General features: G+C 39.0%; 2 protein-coding genes across 3 annotated transcripts in view; both read left to right on the top strand.

Annotated features, from left to right (window-relative positions):
- The window catches only part of LOC133526203 (uncharacterized), a 327454-nt gene that overhangs the window by 284878 nt on the left and 19563 nt on the right, over positions 1–23013 (top strand). The window lies entirely within an intron of this gene.
- LOC133526367 (uncharacterized protein K02A2.6-like) lies at positions 1464–5971 on the top strand. Its single transcript, XM_061862960.1, has one exon. It carries the CDS (start codon positions 1625–1627, stop codon positions 5819–5821), a length of 4197 nt encoding a protein of 1398 aa, XP_061718944.1. The 5' UTR covers positions 1464–1624; the 3' UTR covers positions 5822–5971.

The raw sequence follows: 23013 nt of genomic DNA, 5'->3' as shown, positions 1-23013 counted from the left end.
TTTGACCTACCGGGACAGCCCACACGGTTTTCCGGACCAATGAGATTTTAAAGTTCGGCAACGCACTAGCACTAACATTGAATCCACATGTACTCGCTATTAAAAAAAGTTGTGAGTAAAAAGTCAATAAAATTTTGATTTACTAAATAAAAAGTATAATTATGTCACCTCTTGAGCGACATTACAATGTTGAGTCGCTCGCGGCACAAGTGGCACAACACAATAGCCGTGGGGTTATTGTTGCGCTCAGCGGGCTAACCATACGGTCGCATTTTTATAGCATGCCACCATGTCTGTCACGTTCTAACAAGTATCATAATGACAGGTGATAAAAATGCAACTATGCTGCCAGCGCTGCCTAGGTTTCTATAGTTGTTCTAGTTCGTTGTATAAAAAAAAACATTTACAAACTTCCCGTAAGTGGCTCGTAAATTTGCTATCCTGTATATTGTACTTAGCTCTATTTCGAACGGAGAAGAGACCGTGAGAAATGGCGCATGTAACTCAGAGCTGATGTGGCCGAAAAAAACCCGCTTAGGCTGGCGAGTGTAAATTAGATGGTTAAAGAGTAGGGGTTGTGGGAGATTTGCCTCGGTTATTGCTGGAAATTGGTAGTTAGCTTGTTGTAATACATGTAACGAGATATATGGCTCAGTTTCATTGGTCGATAACTCGGTCAATATAATGGCTCCTCTACACGATGGCCCAGCGTAGGCTAGTCCTAGGGACGCATTTATGCGTTAGAGGGAGCAAGTGATAATGCTATCTCATTTCACCGCATAGCTGCGTCCCTTAGACTGGGCTACGCTGGGCCATCGTGTAGAGGAGCCCTGAAGTGTGTGGGGACTCCTCGGAGCTGGTATAACGATTAGTGAAACTGATAAGTCGATAGTTCGGTCGATATACAGCATGCGGGTGACTCCCCGCAGGCGGTAAGGTGGTATAACGACTAGTGAAACTGATAAGTCGATAGGTCGGTCGATATACAGCATGAGGGTGACTCACCGCAGGTGGTAAGGTGGTATAACGACTAGTGAAACTCATAATGGCATGCGTTTTTGAAATCTCCATACGGGCCCTATCGACCAATGAAAACAGTTCCCCGAATGCGGGCCCTATGGCATGCTTTATGGAAATCTCCCGCACCCCGCATACGGGTCCTATCGACCAATGAAACTGAGTCAATAGTGATACAATAGGCTCTTTTGGATTATGACAAGGAGTCTTGTTAGAACGTCCAAATCGGTCGCTATTCTTCGTCCAGTCAGTCAAAAATATACAGTTAAAAACTAGTTAACAACAGGCGGTCTTATAGCTAAAATGTGATCTCTTCCAGAGAACCTTTGGGTAACAGGAAAATAAGACTTTACAACACTACAAAACTACTGAGATTTGTATTTTAGCACGGAGTAAGCCAATGATGACCACCTGACGGAACGTATAGATTCAGATCTCAGCATGCATATTGTTGCATATGTATGTGTGCTCACGCACACACCCACCGCGCTAACTTACGAATACACGTCAGTACGCTAACAGCAAGCAGTAGTTTCACTTGTCTCACCCCACGTATCTATCACTGGCGGCGACTACCCACATAGCAAAAAAGATAAAATAACGAAAAATGTCTGGTGCTACTTTCGGCTTATTGTCTTCGTTCGACCACACTACGCAGTCTTGGGAGACATACAAAGGACGTATTGCGCAGTGGTTCATCGCGAATGATATTGACGACACCAAAGATGCTGGGGGCCAAAAGAGACGAGCGATCCTCCTTAGCGCACTCAGCGACGGCACATACAAGCTTGCAGCGGACCTGGCGTTACCGAAGGAGCTGCAGAGCGTGCCATACGAAGATATCGTCAAGCTGCTGGACGACCACTTCACTCCGAAGCGCTGTGGATTCGGCGAGCGGTACAAATTTTACGCGGCTACACAGCAGTCAGGGGAGACATTTCCACAATGGGCGGCACGGTTGCGCGGGTTGTCTGCATATTGTGGTTTTAGCAATGTGGAAGAAGCTCTTCGCGACAAATTCGTCATGGGAATGTCATCCGGTCCGGAGAAGGAGAAGCTCTTTGCGCGGGATCTTACTGTGCTTACTCTAGCCAAGGCCGTCGAGCTGGCTGAAAGTGTACATTGTGCTCGCGCGGGGGCAGCGGCATCGCAACCGGTGCAAATATCCCAGGATCAGCTGTTCAAGGTTGAAAAAACGCTACAGCGAGACAGTACGTCCGCGAATACCGGCGGCGCTGACGGTAAAAAAGAGCAGTGTCAAGTGTGCGGTTACTATAATCACAAAACATTGCAGTGTCGTTTCGCGAAATCCAGGTGTAAAAAGTGTAAAGCTACAGGGCATCTAAAAAGGATGTGTAAAAGTGTGAATTTCATGGCAGTGAACGCCGTGGATGAGGGCGATGACGATGACGGTGAGTGTTATAAGATATTTAATATCCGTTCAAACAAAGGGGAACCGATGATTGAAACAGTTTTAATGTTTCACCGTCCAATTAATTTGGAAATAGATACAGGAGCAGCCGTAACTGCGTTGCATGTAAATACGTACAAAAAGCATTTTAGCGATGTACCATTGTCAGCTACAAAGAATCGGTTAATTACGTTTACGGGTGATAACATTCCATGTTTGGGGGCAGTCCGCCTACCCGTCACTTACGCAAACCAAACTCATACGCTTAAAGTTTACGTAGTGCGTAAAGCAGGCGCCGATGTCCTAGGTCGCGATTTTATTTCGCGTTTCAATTTAGAGCTTGCGATAATTTCGCCTGTCCGTTATTGTGGTCAAAACCAGGAAACTAGCAATACAATAAGAGAATTGGAAAAACGTTACACCTCAGTATTTTCCGATAAATTAGGACAATTTAATAAATATAAAGTCAGTTTGCAGTTAAAAGAAAACGCTAAACCAGTTTTTATCCGCGCGAGGCCGATCGCATTCGCCCTACGGGACAAAGTCGATAAGGAAATAGATCGATTATTATCATTAGGAGTTTTAAAACCGGTCGACCACTCGCAGTATGCGTCACCTATTGTGCCGGTATTAAAACGTAACGGGGCGATAAGGATTTGTGCTGATTATTCGACGGGCGTAAACAAACAGCTGGTGGTTGACCAGTACCCCTTACCTACTGTAACCGAACTTTTTGCAAAACTGTACGGCGGGAAACAATTTACGAAATTAGACCTATCTAATGCTTATAACCAGTTTGAGTTAGACGAAAAGTCGCAAGAATTAACTTGTGTAAATACTCACCGTGGGTTGTTTACATATACTCGCATGGTTTTCGGTCTCTCTTCGGCGCCCGCCGTGTTCCAGCGCGCCATGGAGGGGGTGCTTGCGGGGGTTCCGGGCACGCTGTGTCTACTCGATGACGTGCTCGTCACGGGCGAGAACACCGAGCAGCACCTAACTAGGCTGAACGAGGTACTTAGAAGGTTACAAGAAGCCGGCCTCACGTTACAAAAAGAGAAGTGCGATTTTTTTAAAGATGAGGTAAATTACTTAGGATACGTGATAGATAAGCATGGCTTACATAAATCACCGCTTAAAGTCAAAGCCATGTTAGACGCTCCAATACCGCAAAATGAAAAACAGTTACAATCCTTTTTAGGATTAGTGAATTATTATAGGAGTTTCGTGCCGAATGCGTCGGCCATCCTGAGTCCGCTATATGACTTGTTAAAAAAAGGGGTTAAATGGTGCTGGACAGAAGAACATGATAGGGCATTCGCGGCTATTAAACAATGTTTGGCTTCTGAGCAAGTGTTAGCACATTTTAACCCTGCTGCGGATATAGTTCTTACCGTTGATGCTGGACCACACGGCTTAGGTGCGATTTTGTCTCAAATTGAAGCTGATGGTACCGAGCGGCCTATTTCATTCGCATCGCGCACCCTGAATGCTGCGGAGAAGCGTTACTCACAGCTTCAAAAAGAGGCAACTAGCATTATATTCGGGATACGAAGGTACCACCAGTATTTATACGGCAGGGCGGTACCATTCACCCTTCGTACGGATCACAAGCCCCTATTGTCGATTTTTGGACCGTACCGCGGCATACCAGAAGTGTCAGCAAACAGGCTTCAACGTTATGCTATGTTTTTAAGCGGTTACAATTATAAAATCGAGTATGTTCGGAGCGCGGATAACAATGCAGATTTCTTATCTCGAGCCTGTCTTCCCGGGCCAGCGGGGGCGCGGGGGGAGGCCGCGCGCTGCGCAACCGCCACAACTGATATTCCTGATCGAGCCTCATACATTAATTTCGTTGTGGATGGTAATTTACCGGTGACATTAACCGAGCTGCGACAGCACACGGAAAGAGATACTATATTGCAAAAAGTGATCCATTTTATTTTAAACGGTTGGCCTAAAAAGGTATCAGAGGAGGCCCTAAAACCTTATTATTTATGTCGGTTACAGCTGTCTTATGAAAACGGCTGTGTCATGAGAGGTCACAAAGTGGTTATTCCAGCAAAATTACAAAGCGTAATTTTAGCCGAAGTACATCAATCCCATTTAGGCATTGTAAAAACAAAAGCTGAAGTTCGGTCTAGGTTCTGGTTTCCGGGAGTAGACGCGGCTTTAGAAAGGTTGATAAGTGCTTGCACCATATGTATACAACAACGCCCCTCCCCCGCGCGTGCGCCGCTCGCGCAATGGGAGTACCCGCCGTGCGCGTTCCACAGGATACACTGTGATTTCTTAGGACCGATCAACGGAAGCTCATATTTAGTAATCGTAGATGCATATACAAAATGGGTAGAAGTCTATAATATGAAAACCACTATGACATCTTTAGCGACTATAGAAAAAATTTGTGAATTCATGTCACGATTTGGAATTCCACATACATTGGTAACCGACAATGGTACGTCGTTCACGTCGCGCGAGTTTGAGGCTTTTTGTATGTTAAACGGGATTTCACATGTTACATCACCGGCATATAACGCGGCTAGCAACGGGCAGGCGGAGTCCTACGTCAAAATAATTAAAAAGGGCATTAAAACCAGTATACTGAGTGGCAATGGGGTACAGAATTCGTGGAAAAGACTGTTGAAATACTTATTTGACTACAGAAATTCTGTACACACTACAACGGGGGTTTCGCCTGCTCAGTTGGTATATGGACGTAAATTAAAGACTCGGTTAGATTTAATTAACCCTAAAATATCGTCACCCTCATCTCCGGCGCTCGCTAATACTGTACGAAAAAATCAGTGTTTACAGAATAAATCGTCAATGTGCCGTAAGGCGCAATGTTTCTCTCGAGGAGATTTAGTATTATTTAAGGCCTTCGAGGCAAATGGTAAATTTAAGTGGTGCCGAGGCACAATTGTAAAAAAAGTTGGCAAAGTTGTTTATATAGTAAAAGACAATATTACTTTCAAAACATTTAAAAAACACAAAAACCAAATTGTGTTAGATAAAGGGCACGGTTGCGCTTACTCTAGTTACTCTGATGAAGACATAGAAATCCAGGACGATGACACATCATCGGCCCACCCGCTCTCGCCAGCGCCGAGCGAGGAACGGCAGCCTAATAGCACGGGGGAGGAAAGAGAGTGGAAATTGGTTCCAGATCCACAGCCTGCGTCATCAGCCGAGCCTATTGCAACGCCGCCGCGGTCCATACCCGGAGGCCAGTCCGAAGAAGATGACGAATTCTTGGAGGCCCTGCCTGGCCCGGTCACTGAACCCGAGACTCGAGATTCTGAAGTCCCCGCTGATGACAATCCCGTGCCTACCACTTCTCGGTCAAAGCGCAATCGACCCAAGATTAACTACAAGCCATTCTTTTAGCAATAGGTTGTTGTAATCCTTTGTTATTCTTAGTTAAGTATAATTTAGACGTGTATGTAAGCTAAGGGGAGGAATGTTGCATATGTATGTGTGCTCACGCACACACCCACCGCGCTAACTTACGAATACACGTCAGTACGCTAACAGCAAGCAGTAGTTTCACTTGTCTCACCCCACGTATCTATCACATATGCAATCTTAGTTGCAAATGAGTTGTTAACTTTGAAGTACCTGGCAATTAAATAATATAAATAAATAATAGTACTATCGTACAGAAAGGAAACTTCCTACAAAACCGAAGTTTGACAGCGCTATAGGGACGAATCATGTTCCTTCCTAATATATGGAACTATCCCTTTTGGCTGTTTAGGGTTGTAAATTCATATCATTATCTTATCTGTGGTTGTTCACGCAAAGGAACGTCAAGTTTTGCCGACCCTAATATTACGCTCAGCCGAACGTATCCAAGAACGCCCGAACGCTCTAGTTTCCCCCCACTTAGGGTTGCCATCTCTAAAATTTGGCCTGGTTTCCTAATTTTAGAGATGCGTGAAAACCCTGGATTTTAGAGTCCAGAACCCGGACATGTCAACAGGTTTTTTTTAAACAGGTTGTGCGTGTGTCGCGGGCGGCCTAAGACTTAAATTTTTAAACCCGGACTACAAAGGAAGCCTCCCCGCTCCCCGGACACCCTCTAAACTAGGACAAATCCGGGGAAACCCGGACGGATGGCAACCCTACCCCCACTGGCAATACTACCTATTTCAGTAAAGTCTGTCCAAGCTTACTACATAGGCCATAGAGTATTGAAATATCACCCACCATAAATGTACAATTTTTCACATTTCCACGGCAAAGTCAGTGCACATAAATAAATAAATATTATAGGAAATTATTACGCAAATTGACTAAGTCCCACAGTAAGCCCAATAAGGCTTGTGTTGAGGGTACTTAGACAACGATATATATAATATATAAATACTTAAATACATAGAAAACACCCATGTCTCAGGAACAAATATTCATGCTCATCACACAAATAAATGCCCTTACCAGGATTTGAACCCGGAACTATCAGCTTCATAGGCAGGGTCACTACCCACTAGGCCAGGCCGGTCGTCAATAAAGTTATAGATGCAGAGATAGGTTCGAGTTTCGACAGACAGTACACTACCTAGTATTTTGACAATTGTGACATACGCGCCCCGGCTTCGAACGGGTACACAAAGTCTTAACAAATTATATACATAAACCTTCCTCAGAAAACACTCTATTGAAAGATGAAAACCGCATGAAAATCTGTTTTGTTTTATAAAGTGATAAGGTCAAATATTTTATATTTCTTGTGTAAGCTTGTTTTAAACATAAAAATAATGTCTTAAACGAAAACTAGATTACATTATGCACGGTGTGGCAGAACAGTCGTACGTAAACCATTATCACCAATTTTGCGGCCGTCCGCTGTGATGGAACGAAGGACTGATGGATCACGCAGGGTGCAGACCATTATTTAGTCACCTGCCTACGGAACCCTTTTGGAACCTATTTGTATGAATCGTAGACAGGAAACAGGCACAGCTAGTTAGGTATTTTATAGAATTCGACTTGTTAAGAATTTGAATTATCCATATTGTATCTAGACCTAATATTTGAAGTTGGAATCGGGCCGCTATTCGCTCACTTCTACGACCTACGTAACTTACTCTCTATGCATCTCGCTCGTACTCGCACATTAGTGCAAGCGAGATGGATAGTATAGAAAGTAATTTACGAAGACGTGAGCGAATGTGTTAATGTCAAAACTGTTGGTAGCCGTACTTAATCGGATCTTCGGCAGCAGTTTATAAGCTGAAACGGAACATTCGACCGAAACATGGTTTTTATGCCGAAACGTGCCGGAACCAAAAGTTCGGTCATTGTCCGACCGAATCTTCGATTGTTGGTGACATAAGTTACGTTTCAGCCATTATGGAAAGGCGAAGAGTTGAAGAAAAAACCGGACAAGTGCGAGTCGGACTCGCCCACCGTGGGTTCCGTCCGTACAAATTTAACTTATTTTTTTTTTTCACATTTATAGTTTTCAGATTTTTTTCCTATACTTGTACTGTAAGACGATATTATGTACCAAATTCATAGTTTTTGGTCAACGGGAAGTTCTTTATAAATTTTGATTCCCTTGAGAGTGTCGAAAGGTACGTTTTTTGCCGCATAAACGTAAACGGCTGTATATTTTTATTACATTAACTTAGAAGTTTGATTTTTTCACAGTTTCAAGGGACTGTAGATCTGAGTATAAGGTTAAAATTTCAACTCGATACTTCCACGCCTTCCCGAGATAAAGGGTCTTGACAGACAGGCAGACGGGCAGACGGACGGACGGACCGACGTCAAAGTGATCCCATAATATAATTTAATATAATTAATAGTATAATAAGGGTTCCGTATTTTTTCCTTTTGAGGTACGGAACCCTAAAAAAACAAGTATACCACAAGTTTATTTGAGAAAGAATAAATATCTCCATATGCAAATTTCGACACGCACTTACACAAGCAATTAGGCGGAAAAAAGGAAATATTGGATTCGAGGGAGCGAAATGCTGAATTCGTAAAAACACCGGTGAAATTGTCCAATTTCACGTAGGTGCCTTTGCGTGGAAATTGTCCAATTTTACTTCATTTTCGATACTTTGATAACAAAATAATAGCCGAATTACATGAGTATTAGAGCCCGATACAGATTTTACAACTTGTTAGGGTTTTGATCTTTTATATATATATACTACGTCGGTGGCCAACAAGCATAAGGCCCGCCTGATGGTAAGCAGTGCCCGTGTACACCTGCAACTCCAGAGGAGTTATATACGCGTTGCCGACCCTAACACTCCGCACCCTCGTTGAGCTCTGGCAACCTTACTTACCGGCAGGAATACAAAACTGTGAATAGGGTCTAGTGTTATTTGGCTGCGATTTTCTGTAAGTTAGTTCTGAGGTACTTCCCCAGTTGGGCTCTGCTCTAGATCTGGAATGACATCCGCTGTTCTGTGCTCCACACCAAGCGAGATGACATTCACAATGCCCATACCTCTCTTTTCTCTCTTTTCTGATTGGTGCATGCGAATAAAGTGAAAGTCATGCGTGAAATGCGCGCCAATTATTTAAGTTGCATAATTAGGGACTGATGATCCCACAGTCAAACTCATTTTTTACCGTTCCGTACCCAAAGGGTAATACGGGACCCTATTACTAAAACTCCACTGTCTGTCTGTCACCAGGCTGTATCTCATGAACCGTGATAGTTAGACAGTTGAAATTTTCACAGATGAGGTGTTTTTGTTGCCGCTATAACAATAAATACTAAAAACAGGATAAACTAAAATTAAGGGGGCTCCCATACAACAAACGTGATTTTTTTGCTCGTTCTTATAACAGTGCGGAACTATGCGTGCGCGCGTCCGACTCGTACGTGGCCGGCTTTTCTTAGCTTATTTGAGTGTCATACTGCTGGGCAAAAGCCTTTTGCCCTGGCTCTCCATAATTCCCGATTTTATGCTTCCTTCTTCCTGTATCTTAATTATCTTATTAAATTAAATAAATAATAAAAAACCACCAAGATGATCGTCAAGGTCGTGTCAAAACTAGATTTATTTTTGAATTTAATGTATTCACTCAATAAAAATACACAGCAATATTCATTTTCATTTATATATTTTTCGCCAAAATGCATGACAGTTTGTTGAATTAAAACCATAACAAAATTTAAATTAGAATTGACCTGGGAGTGGTAAAGTGTGTGTCTTTCAAACTAGAGGTCGCGGTATTGAACCCCGGTTTGTATCAATGAGTTTCTCGAAACTTATTACCAAAATGTCGTACGGTATTTTACTAGTTCTTCAGCGAATTAAAATATCGTGAAAACAGACTAATTAGAGAAGACCTAGTTTCGCTTCTGATGCAAAGTCAAAGAAAATGGAAAAACATGTAAAAAAACCAGGGAAAAATGTAAATATTTATGCTAGCGACGAAACTCCAGTAACGAAACTGGAATTCCCGATTTACATTCGTAATTGAAAGCTAGAAACAGAAACTGTTTTGATAATCGGTTACCAGATGAGAATTTACCTAGCTAGTTACTGAAGACCATTAAAAAAAAAACTACATGTATAATATACGATGACAGGTATATATCGCTTTTGGCTCTTGGCCTATAAAATTATACTCCCATGTTTCCATTTTGCAGAGCTTTTTCCATATAAATGAATATGAATGTTAAAGTGGGCACGTTCGGAAATGAGACGAGCATAAATCTAGCGAATGAATGAACGAATGATTTACTGGAGCAGCATTCAACCATTCATCTCAACATGATTTTATATTGACATGAAATTACTTACAGTGGATCTCGCTCGCTCCAATATTAAGTATATGAGATGTAACGAGAGTAATATTGGATTAAATTGCGATGTTTGAAGGTCAAATATGGCTCCTATTCGTCAGTATTAATGGAATATTCGATATGAGTACACAGTGAAATTAGTGGGCTAAAGCTGTGTGTACATTTGTGATGTGACAAAGTGCGAGGCGTTAATAGAATTTGGTTTTCACCGGCTTGACTATTTGTGCATGGGCGCCGGCAGCGGGGTGCAAGTGGATGCACTTGCAACCCCCTGGCAGGAAAGAAAATATATATAAAAATTTCATGTTTTTTACGCGTCTGCATTAGTATTAGAGTTTGTAAGAGATAGAGAGTGCAATGATTTTGATAGCATAACTCGGAACTATATAACACAAGAAAAATAAATGACTGCATCGATTCTTCCATTCCATTTATTATGCACCTCCCTGAAAGTAATCCTGGCGGCGCCCATGTATTTGTGAGACCATTAAGTATCCTGTTTATGTATTTAATTATAAAATAAAAGTAGTTTTTTTAATATATTTAAGCGTTTTTCAATATAGCCGGCTTGTTAAGTGGCCTCCGACACCAAATAATTTTTTCAGACCAAGTTGATCCATAGCTTGTTAGTTACAGAATATCTTAATAACTATGTTAATGGAATAGTAATAAAATAAAAACTAAAAATAGAATAAATAAAAAAGTAATATTACACGATATAATATGATACGAGAATAGTGACAGGGGCAAGCAAGGCAAACAATCTGCTCTACTTGGCCTGCCAATCACCACTTCAACGCCCTCCGCCAACGCCCTCAGAAGGTCGTTGCTGCTGCCGCGCATACGTTTCAGCAGTGGTCCTACTCTTTTTCACCTGACGGCAAAAAGTCATCTGTTCGCGCCTCTGCAAAAACCGCCATGCCTCGCCGTTTCACTCGCTCGTATATGATAAAGATAAAGATAGTTTATTATTCAAGTAGGCATATTACAATGCGCTATGAACGTCAAATAAAGCTACACCGGCTCTAACCCTACACCTCTGACCCGAGAAGATTTAAATCCCCCCCTCAATTGCAGGAGGGTATCCCAGTATGGACCGGCAAGAAACTCGGCGGGACACATCTTATCATAAGATGTGTCCCGCCGAGTTTCTTATCAAAACATTACAAGTTATATTTAACATGCATTAAATAAGAAAAAAAAATACAATTTAGATTACTATAGAAATCATGCAATTACATACAGTAGCTACTTTTCTTTATAGAAATTTGGTTAAAAAAATATATATGTCATATCAAATCATACAAATACATAGCTATAATAATAATATAGATACTAGATAATGCAATATAATATACATTATCTGTCAACATGTCTTCACTGATAAGCTTTTGACTAGGTAGGTACACTCAAGTCCAAAAATATGTATCGAAAGAATCGTCTCATAAATACGGTACTACGCTCTTATTACACTGGAATAAGATGCTATGGGACATATTTTTGAGTAAGATGTGTACACCCATATTTTTACACTTGACATAGCATAATTTCATAAACTTTCATGTATTGTAAAGGGTTCTTCCAATAACTTTTAACATTTTATTTCCAGTGATCGGAACTATGGGAGTAAAACTTTAACAAAACTTGTTAAGCGGACATAAAATAGTGCATACAGCCCTAAAAATATTCATGTCCATAGGGATAGGAATAGTATAGTACTTACAGCCATAAAAATATTTACATTCATAGATATTCAAATATGTTTAAGGCTATAAGCACTCTTTTTACGTCCGCTTGATAAGTTTTGTTAAAGTTTTACTCCCATAATTCCGATCACTGTTTATTTCTTTATTTGACTACTGTTGTGTGTACTGACAATAAACACGTACCGTCGTCGTAAACTTTAACTAAAACTGTCCAAAAAATCTAAGATGTTAATAACGCGCTTTTATTTGTCTCAAAAGTTTTATTTTTTTCCATAAAGTTATTATTAGGATGAAATCGCATTTCGTATTCTGTAGCCAGATAAGAAATTGGCTTTTTACGACTTTTGGGTCGCCATATTTTATTTCCGTAGTAAAATATTAAAACGGAGCCATCATTTCAACAAATAAAATGGAGGTAATGCGCATTTTACTGTTCATGATAGAAATCTTATGAAAGTTATGAATCTTGAGTTACAACATTTTTAACACTGTCTTATGAATATTTTAAAAATAATTCGTACATTTATAAATAATGTTTTATAATCTATTCTCAACTATAAGTCAGTTGTTTAATGTTTTAATAGAAATAGGCACAAACATCATAATTACTACGAGAGACCGAATTTTTGCTTTTCTTTCCTACATTTTTCTACTGGCAAATTAGTTTACTCAAATATAAATAATCGATAAAAAAATTCAAAGGAGTCCCAATACATTATTACCTTTTTTAAGTATTTGGCATAAACAATAACAATAAAAGTACCATTCGGCTGTTTACTTGTTTAGTCTTGTCAGTCTTATAGGATTTACTACTGGAGTCGCCTTTAAGAGCTTACCCCTCAGTCGAAAACCTCGGCTAATGGCCATATGTATGTATGGACTGACGGTTATCTGGACAATAACCGTACAAATAGCCATACATTGGACGTGCCCCTCCTCCGCAAAAATCGGCAGACTGTTTTGTCCAGAAAATTACAGACAGTTGTTAAATTCTCCAAGAGTTTAGTCAAATAAATACCGTGCTATAAAAAACACATTGACATCTCACGCTATAAGCTCCGTCAGCCATTTTGAATTTCACAATGTTGCCAGTCCCGCCACCTATTTGTTATACTCGTAAAACTTACTTTTTCTACCAAATGCGTTGAATATCCATCTAATCTACTTTTCCTGCTACCTTATTTTACAACCGGGACTTTATCGTGGAAATAAAATAAAAACCCCTTTCGGAGGCTTGGTAGAACAAAGTTCTATCTTACTAGGAGAGTTCTATATTGAGATGAACCCTTTGTGTATTAAGACCGCAATATGAAGTCATTCGCGCGGGTCATTAAAAAGGAGTTGGCCTTAAATCTGTGTTGCTTCATGAATTTTAATGCGTTTAATCCTATTTAAACAGTTTTGTAACGATTTTTTTAAATCTAGTGCGTGGCTTGAATACGCGTCATCATTTTATGATAAACATATAATTTTAGACTTATTAAGTAGTCTTATGCACACAGGTATTTACTTAATGGCTAGAATACAAATATAAATAGGTATTAGGTTAATAGAGTTTTGATTGAATGTAATATATTTCATAATTTATTTCAATTTCAATTTATTTATATCCTTTTAATACAATTTTTAGTTTGAATGAAAATGTGGGAAACATCAAAAATAGGGCTTCAGATAATATTAACATACTTAAAATTGAAATGAAAAATTATAGACCTACAAATTGAATTCCTTTTAGTTTTTACGCTTCAGACCAGTCATATTTTTTCGCACAATACCAAATGCAAATTCGAAACGCAAACATTCAGCGCTACCAATTCTACCAAATAAAGCTGGCAACATCGCGCCGCAACTTTTTTAAATTCCGCAGCCCAAGGCGCGATGAAGTCGTGCGTCCCGCGGCATAACGAGCTGTGACACGTTTTATTAGAGCCTTTGGGTTTTCAGGGGTGTACAGATATTATAGGAATCAAAAAAGAAAACGTCTACTAAGTATATGTTTTAGCCACGAAAACGATTTACCGTTGCCACTCTATCCTGATAAAGTATAAAAACACCCATTAAAACCCATATTCTAAAACCTTTCGTGGGCTTTTAGCCCTTTAACTTGCTACATATGCTATTTCAATTTCAATTTATTTATATCCTTTTAATACAATTTTTAGTTTGAATGAAAATGTGGGAAACATCAAAAATAGGGCTTCAGATAATATTAACATACTTAAAATTGAAATGAAAAATTATAGACCTACAAATTGAATTCCTTTTAGTTTTTACGCTTCAGACCAGTCATATTTTTTCGCACAATACCAAATGCAAATTCGAAACGCAAACATTCAGCGCTACCAATTCTACCAAATAAAGCTGGCAACATCGCGCCGCAACTTTTTTAAATTCCGCAGCCCAAGGCGCGATGAAGTCGTGCGTCCCGCGGCATAACGAGCTGTGACACGTTTTATTAGAGCCTTTGGGTTTTCAGGGGTGTACAGATATTATAGGAATCAAAAAAGAAAACGTCTACTAAGTATATGTTTTAGCCACGAAAACGATTTACCGTTGCCACTCTATCCTGATAAAGTATAAAAACACCCATTAAAACCCATATTCTAAAACCTTTCGTGGGCTTTTAGCCCTTTAACTTGCTACATATGCTGTAGCAATAGCGTAACTTTCCCTTTCCTCTGCCCAACTTCGGCAACTCCACATTATTAACTATACTTGGTCAAGCAAATCTTGTCACTAGTAAAAGGCGACAAATTTAAAAAATCACGGGTTAGCAACACTGTTTTCGAATAATTTCTAAATCGCGTGTCATCTGTGTTTTATCTGTGGAATATGAATAGTGCATGACAGCCATCATGTTTGTTTACATAATGAATCATTGCTGTTTCAAGATAATTTTCTGCAGTCACCATTAAATACCAATACATAAGCTTGTGCATGAACTTAAGCAAAGTCAAGCTGCCTACAATATACAATCACGCTCGTTGATCGTAAATATTTGTAAAATTTGAGGTTATGATGATTACATGTTTTGGTTCGATGTACATTGCTGCTTTTCTTAGCACAATACCAACGCAATACTGCTTTTTGAGTGTTGCCCCACTTCACTTTGCTGTACATTGCTACTGACATACTTTGCTTGACAGACTATAGCTTCTAGTATTTTGTGTGTGGCTTTGTCATTGACATATATCTAAGAACGGCCCATACCGCCACTAAGAATGGTGTTAGTTCAATGGGCTGTGTGCTGTGTTTTAGTGTTTTGTAGTACCATTTACAGACATTTCTGCTTAATAAAACATTAATTTAGCTTCTAGTGGTTAGTAAAAGATTTTAAAAACTTCGAGATGCGGAGACCTAATTATACAGATTTTTGGAGATATTGCCGGCCAGGAAATATCAGGGTTTGATGATGTCTACTTCTGACTTGAGTGTGAAATTGGCGCGAAAGCTTAGAATAAATAATAACAGTTTATTTCAAACATTGGCTCACACATAAGTATATAAAGTGTATCAGACATTAATATATTAAATTATGTGCATGTGATCAACTCATCTTTTACCAAGTTGCAAAAATAAACATTAAATAAAAAAAGAAAAACGATCTTATGCATTGCAGACAGTTTTCTCCGAGACCACGGGTACAATGCCGGCCTCTGAACTTCGAATCATAAAACGTAACTAATGTAACTATACGCGATTTGGCCCAATTATGGAAATAATAATGTGTAAGAATCATAAATATTTAAAGTATTAGGATGTTAATATAATGTAAAATCTTACTTAATAACAACTACATAGGAATCATGAATGCTTAAAGTATTAGGATGTTAATATAATGTAAAATTTTACTTAATAACAATTACATTTTGTTTATTTTAGACCGAAGATAAAACTTTTGAGGGAAAATACAAAAGATACATTAGTAAAAGACTTAGGAAAGGAACTCCGTGTATTTAAATGAAACAATAACATGTGCAAAGAGATTATTTTACCAACCATTTTACGAAAACGGGAAAAACACTTCTTTCAACTCCAAGTTTGTTTTTATTAAAAATATTCCTATTTAACTTACGTTTGTTTTACTTTGCATTACAGTTTTTTAATAATATATTAAGCCAAAAAAAAATCGTCACACAAAACTCAAAAAAAAAAAAAAAATAGACAACGGGAAACACTGCCCGTAAACTTTTTAAAATTCGCCGTACAGACCAAGGCTTAAATGAGCGTTCAGCCACGTGGCATAATGAAGTACACGCCTTACTAATAACTAAACCAACTTACAGTTCTTATTCATCAAGCGAAAATCAATCTTTCGGCACTGTATTAAAAACTATAGTATGTGCATACTTTAAGTTGTTATACGATATTTTTTCGAATGAAGAATAAAATACAAATACAAGTGCGAAAAATAGGAAATTACCGGTGCTACTTTTCCGCACTAGTGGATAATTAGCACATTACGTAACTATGTCGAAAATTTAAAGGGCCATATCTACTGTAGAACGTACGATACACGTGCGAATAGGTAATTCGCAACTCGTGTCGATTTAAAACACTTCCTTCGGTCCTGTTTTAATTTATAGCCACTCGTTCCGAATTACCTTATTTTCGCACTTGTATCGTAATGTAATAAAACGTGAGCCAATTGCACTATGACTTATGAGTAATGTCTAATCAACATCCAATAAAAAAATTACGGATGCCGCTCCTGTATTACGTTTAATTAGGACTTCAAGCGTACCTCTCAAGTAGGTATTAATAGAAAAACTTCCCTCTTCCTATTCTATTTATCGAAATACTCAAGATAAACATTCACAGCGAACCAATCGTCTCGAGATATGATCGCTTTCTTCATTACTTCTCAATTCAAAAGAGTGCTTCTTAATCAAAGCAAAACGGGCGATAAGAACTGTTCTTCTTTCCACGTACAAAATGTTTGCCTCAAAGGAACAGTGAAAGTGTGAACTCTGACTGTCGGCCTGATTCTAATTTTAATCATTATACGTCAAAAATGAGATCTGGATACGATATGGATAGATCCAGTGCCAAAAGTTACTTTTTTGGTTGAAGGGCCATTTCAAGCCATCATACTATGTTTGATGTCGGGTGCTGCAATAGCGTTCTGGCTGCCCCTCTGTCGGACGCCGCCATGGCGCTACTGCAGCTTATAAAAGGCTACTGTTAATAGAATATGTTAACTGTAAGAATATTGTATTGTTGTTTTCTATGAAGCAACATGTTCACCTCGGTGACAAGCTCTAAAGGGGCTAACTGATTAACAGTCCGCCGAACGATATCGGCCTATCAGAACAAAACATTTACAGTTACGAACAACTGACAGGCCGATACCGTCCGGCGGATAGTGGTGGTCGTTGATTCAACCAACTAGTTGATAAAACGTTCTTCGTTCGTCAGAAACGTTTTGTGTAACAGACTCAACTGGTTGACGACTTTAACGTACACACGTAATCGAAATGGAACGCTAAGCTAATGGCATGGCAGTATAGTTGAGATCAACATTTCTTTCATTCATTGATTCAACTCAACCCGATTCCTTTGACGCCAGTGCGAGCGAGACGCAACGACGCAACAGCAAAGGCTCGAAAACGAGATGGAGTTAGTCGACGTTTGAAAGATACTTTCGTTGATCAACAATTGACCTGACTAGATTCCGTTGACGCGAATGACTTTTTCTCTTCAGTTAAAGCAAAAACCTAGTTGACGAAATCAACTAGTTTTTCAACTAGTTGACGTTTCGTTTCGTTGAAGCGAAAGCGTCAACGACCCACCACTAACGGCGGACTGTTAATCAGATTCAGTGGGCCCCTTTAAATACATACACATACATACATATAATCACGCCTATTTCCCGAAGGGGTAGGCAGAGACCACGGATTTCCACTTGCTACGATCCTGACATACCTCTTTCGCTTCCTTCACTTTCATGACATTCCTCATACACGCTCGTCGGTTTAGGGTGCTCTTGACCTGGCCTTTCTTCAGGATTTCCCCGATTTGATCAGAGAAAGAATAAAAAAATAAAAATCCCTTTAAATATAGAGAAATAAAACAGGAAACATTTTTATTCGATACTGGCAACTAACCTCATCAGAATAAGCGTTTTCGTCAATCTGTAGAAAATGCAGAATAAAGATATCACGTAATATTCCGAGTTCCATTAAAGATGGGATAATATCAAAGGGACTGGGATCAAACGAACCTTATTCAGTTAGTAGATTTGTTTTCGGAAAGACGTAAATGGTAGATTTTTTTTATCAGAATAGGGCCGTTGGGTAAGGGTAAGGTGGCGGATTCAGTTTTTAATTCCTTGCGGCGTTTGGGGAGAACGAGTATCTTGAGATATAGTCAACACCTTGATTGCAAATGGAGCAGATCTTAGTACTAAAACAGATAAACTTTCAACGACTTCCTATTTGCGCGATTTTTTCACACTTCTCGCAATTGGTCTTGTTTATCAATTTAAACGTTTTCCAAGCTAGGAATCACTTGGTCGATCGGTGATATTTTGTGTTTCAACCGTAGATCATTATAATTTATGTACAAAATGTAATATCTACATTAATGTTGTAATGATGCTTTAATTTTATAAGTATATACTATAAGTAGTTACTAATAAATCTTTTCTTTTCCCTTCTTTTCTTTTCTTTTCTTTTCTTTTCTTAAATGAATCTTTTAATCTGAATTATACACAATTAATTAATTAATTTATTAATTATTATTTTCGTGAATAATAGTAGAACGTTACCTTTTTCTAATTTTCTGGCTTAACTTATCTAATGATGTAATCATAGCTTCCGCCATTTTGCTCAGCTATAAGGCACAAAGCGAAGGACTTAATCTAAACAATTTAACTCGCTAATAAGGCAACTTAGCAGCTTAAGTGTTAAGTAAGTTAAGTGATGCTGAAGCTCAGTCAACTTGTGCGAGGGACCTTAAATCTGTTAAAGGATTTGGAAGCTTTACAAGAGGAATTGTTCAGAAATGGCGATATCATACCAATGTAATAATACACGGCCCGATTCGAAGAATGATTAAGACACGTTTAAGATCTTGGAAAGATCGATAACTAAACGACATGTCAAAATTAACATTTATTTCAATTCCGCTGTGATCCCAATAAGATCTATCTACGATATTTCTAATGTCACCGTGACATTGGTTGCCCGAATCGAGCTGCTTCTGTCAATTATACGACATATAAACGATATCTAAATGAGAACTTATCTAAACCAGAACTTATCGTTATCGTATCTCATTCTTCGAATCGGGCGGACAGTGTTTACCCGATGCCAATTACCGATAAAATCCACTAACCTCCTTATTCATAAGACTTTACGGGCCTGATTTAGTTAAATTATGTTTTATCCCTTTTTTACAAATACATAAGTCAAAATGACAGATAAAGACAAAAGATTCAGGCCAGTAACGCGTTTATGAATAACGCCATAAGTACATTTTTCTTAAACGCTTGCAGCGCCATCTGTGTTAAGCTTTGCACGTTTATCTTTATTTTAGTTATTTATACCCAACCCATATATGGGTTTTGATCCTTGTAATATATTCATTTTCCCAAGTTTTCACTGTCAATTAAATATACATAACATAAGGTACTTGCACCAAATAAGGCCCGGTTTTGCAAAAGTTCATACTTATATGTGTGTTGTATGTAGTGTGAATGGGTTCAAATTTTGCCTCCATGTCTGCTATTGCCATGGTCATACAGGCCACCCCATACTAGCGTCTCCCGAGCGTCGGTGTCTAGTCAACTCTATGGCTGCTGCTCGATGCAACGTTGGTACAACTACACGGCGACGCCATTTTCCATAGCGCTGACTAGACGCCGACGCTCAAAAGACGCTAATGTGGGGCAACGGGGTGGCTCTTAAACACAAGAAAAAAATGGTAGGCCTTATTTGGTGAAGGTACCTTGTGGATTGGTATTACATTTTCCTTTGTGAATAACGCCAAGAGACTCGAAGAGCGTCTAGCTGCAAAATTTTGATGTCGCAAAAGATAATGTAAATTAGTACATGATTCTAGTTACTTGCAAAGCGAGACGAGGTATAAGTTACTTGCCATAGCTTTTGTCTGCATTCTATTTACCTCTTTGTTACCATCTAGCCATACTCTTTGTCTACGTTATATCTACCTCTTTGTTACCATCTTGCCATACCCTTTTTCTGCGTTCTATCTACCTCTTTGTTACCATCTTGCCATACCCTTTGTCTCCGTTCTATCTACCTCTTTGTTACCATCTTGCCATACCCTTTGTCTGCGTTCTATCTACCTGTTTGTTACTATCTAGCCATACTCTTTGTCTACGTTATATCTACCTCTTTATTACCATCTTGCCATACCCTTTTTCTGCGTCCTATCTACCTCTTTGTTACCATCTTGCCATACCCTTTTTCTGCGTTCTATCTACCTCTTTGTTACCATCTTGCCATACACTTTGTCTGCGTTCAATCTACCTCTTTGTTACCATCTTGCCATACCCTTTGTCTGCGTTCTATCTACCTCTTTGTTACCATCTAGTGCAGCCATACTAATACCTTTTTATGTGGCCCACAAACGCTGTTTAGCCCTGAGGCACAAGATGGATTTGCTTAAGAAGAATTCCTAGTTGCGATTTTTCCATGCAAACGCTCTCGACTGTTTCCTCCCTGAATTATTTACCTAGAGCAATGTTTACTTCAAAGAAGATCAATATCATCAATATCTGTGCATCTATGTTTTGCTTTTTTGGATTATGTTATTTTGAAGAAACTACTTTTGACTTGGCTGCATAAAAAGGCGCAGTAAACAAATATGATAACAAATATCCAAAAAATCAAAACATAGCGGCATAGATTATTACTTCCTCATGCAGTTTTTTTGGAAAATCATGCAGTAATAATATAAGCTCGCAAATAACGCCCGCAATCTCCGCCCGCCGTCGGCAGGGTGTTCATCCTCACACCCTCCTGGAACCTACTTAAATGGTCGCGCACTGTGCGGTTTAAGAGGAACTTCCTGTCGCGGACGCTCCGGCTGTGGAATGATATGAGGTTCTTCAAAGTGTACAAAGTTTTAAAGGGTCGATGACGCGCATTTACTCTGGAGTTGCAGGCGTCCATAGGCTACGGTGTCAGCTTACCATCAGACGGGCCGTAAACTTGTTTGCCGCCGTCGTGGTGTTAAAAAAACAGACGGAAAATAATTAAGAAATATCTTAAATTTTAATATATCACCAACTTAACCCCCAGGGCACGCGACTTACAAAACAGCCCTCCTTCAATATTTAATAACGGTGCCTCTAATCTGGAGTATAATAAAGGGTAAAATCAAACAACTTAACTCTCCAGACCAGACTACCATTCGCACAGCCAGTATAAGTATGACCTCCAATGATAAATGATTATTATTACATTTATTTGACACACAAAACAAGTTAGGTACAAATAATTGCGGGGATTACAATATTAGGTTACAGTTCAGATCTGGACTATAGCACTAAACATGTGCACAGAAGGATAAAAACTGTTTCATCGCACTTGCTCGAAATAGTACATTGTGCAACGACAAGGTAAGTGATATTTTGCAAACGAGGTCTTTAGATGCACGAAAGCTGCAGGCTGAAGTGCATTAAAGACTCGAGATACATCTTTTAAATTTCTCTACAGCTCGCCAAGCGACTACTGGGTAATAAGGTTAGGTATTTAAAAACCGTATTAAAAGTTACTTATCCCACCTATTCATTGAATGGTCATTTGTTCGTTTATTCATTATTGGTTTCACCATTCGCCTTAAACTTCCTGCCATTCCTACAATCAACTTTATGGATATAAACGCCCGCCCCAATGATGGGACTGGCACCAGTAATGGGATGGTATAGATAAATCCTGTAAAACAAGTATTTACCATCAGTTTATAAACACTGCAGCTGGCAACATTTTACCATAAACTAGCCAAAGAGCTGCTTAAGTTAAAATTTTCCTTGATATTTGTTACTTTGAAAATTAATGGTGCAATACATCCCATGACTGGAGCAAAAAAAAACCATAGTTTCAATATGTGTAGCTTTCATTAAATACTCGTACATAGAAAAACATAAAGGACAAATAGGATATTCAACTTTCAACGCATTAAGCGGTATACATTTTACAGATATCAAAAATACTCCAATTCTTCTCTTAAATGTCCCGATAACATTTAAATCTCAAAGAGTTACATTAAAATTGTTTTTTTCCGCGATGGGGCTTGGGAATGACATCCCTGTTAAGAATTTTGCGAAGCTTGTCTACGCTTTACTCCAAAAAAGCGTAAGTAACATAGTTTGCCTATTAAAATATGACGTTTCGTGTAATTAAGGCTTGTTTTAATTAAGAAGGAATTCGAGAAATCCGCTGTTTGACTTGTAGCGACTGTTAAATTGCGCGAAAAGTGGACAAAATGTTGGATGGATGTCTATTATTTTCGATGTTTGTAATCATTTTACTTAGTAGCAAGTGTTTAAGATTATATTATTATTATATTATAGGACATTATTACACAAATTGACTAAGTCCCACAGTAAGCTCAATAAGGCTTGTGTTGAGGGTACTTAGACAACGATATATATAATATATAAATATTTATAAATACTTAAATACATAGAAAACACCCATGACTCAGGAACAAATATCCATGCTCATCACACGAATAAATGCCCTTACCAGGATTTGAACCCGGAACCATCAGCTTCGTAGGCAGGGTCACTACCCACTAGGCCAAACCGGTCGTCAAGAGATTACTGTTGTATTCATTGAAATACGTGGTGTGTTGTGGCCAATAATAGGCGCGGGGTTGATTTTAAATTGGATTATCAATTGATTTAAATATATTTAAATACTTGTAGTAATGTCGAAGAAGCGATTTTTTTACTGCCTTATTATTATTACTAGCCTATGGTCTACTGCTGGGCTAAGGCCTCCCCCTCGATCTCCATCCGTCTCGGTTTTGAGCAATCTCCGGCCAGCCGCCGTTAAGATATGCCTGCCTTATATCTGTTTATATTTGTGAATATTTATGGTGAAGTTTTTTCCCAGTTT

This window comes from Cydia pomonella, chromosome 16 (assembly GCF_033807575.1).
Source record: "Cydia pomonella isolate Wapato2018A chromosome 16, ilCydPomo1, whole genome shotgun sequence".
Lineage (NCBI taxonomy): Eukaryota > Metazoa > Arthropoda > Insecta > Lepidoptera > Tortricidae > Cydia > Cydia pomonella.
This window is presented reverse-complemented; position numbering and strand designations above follow the sequence as displayed.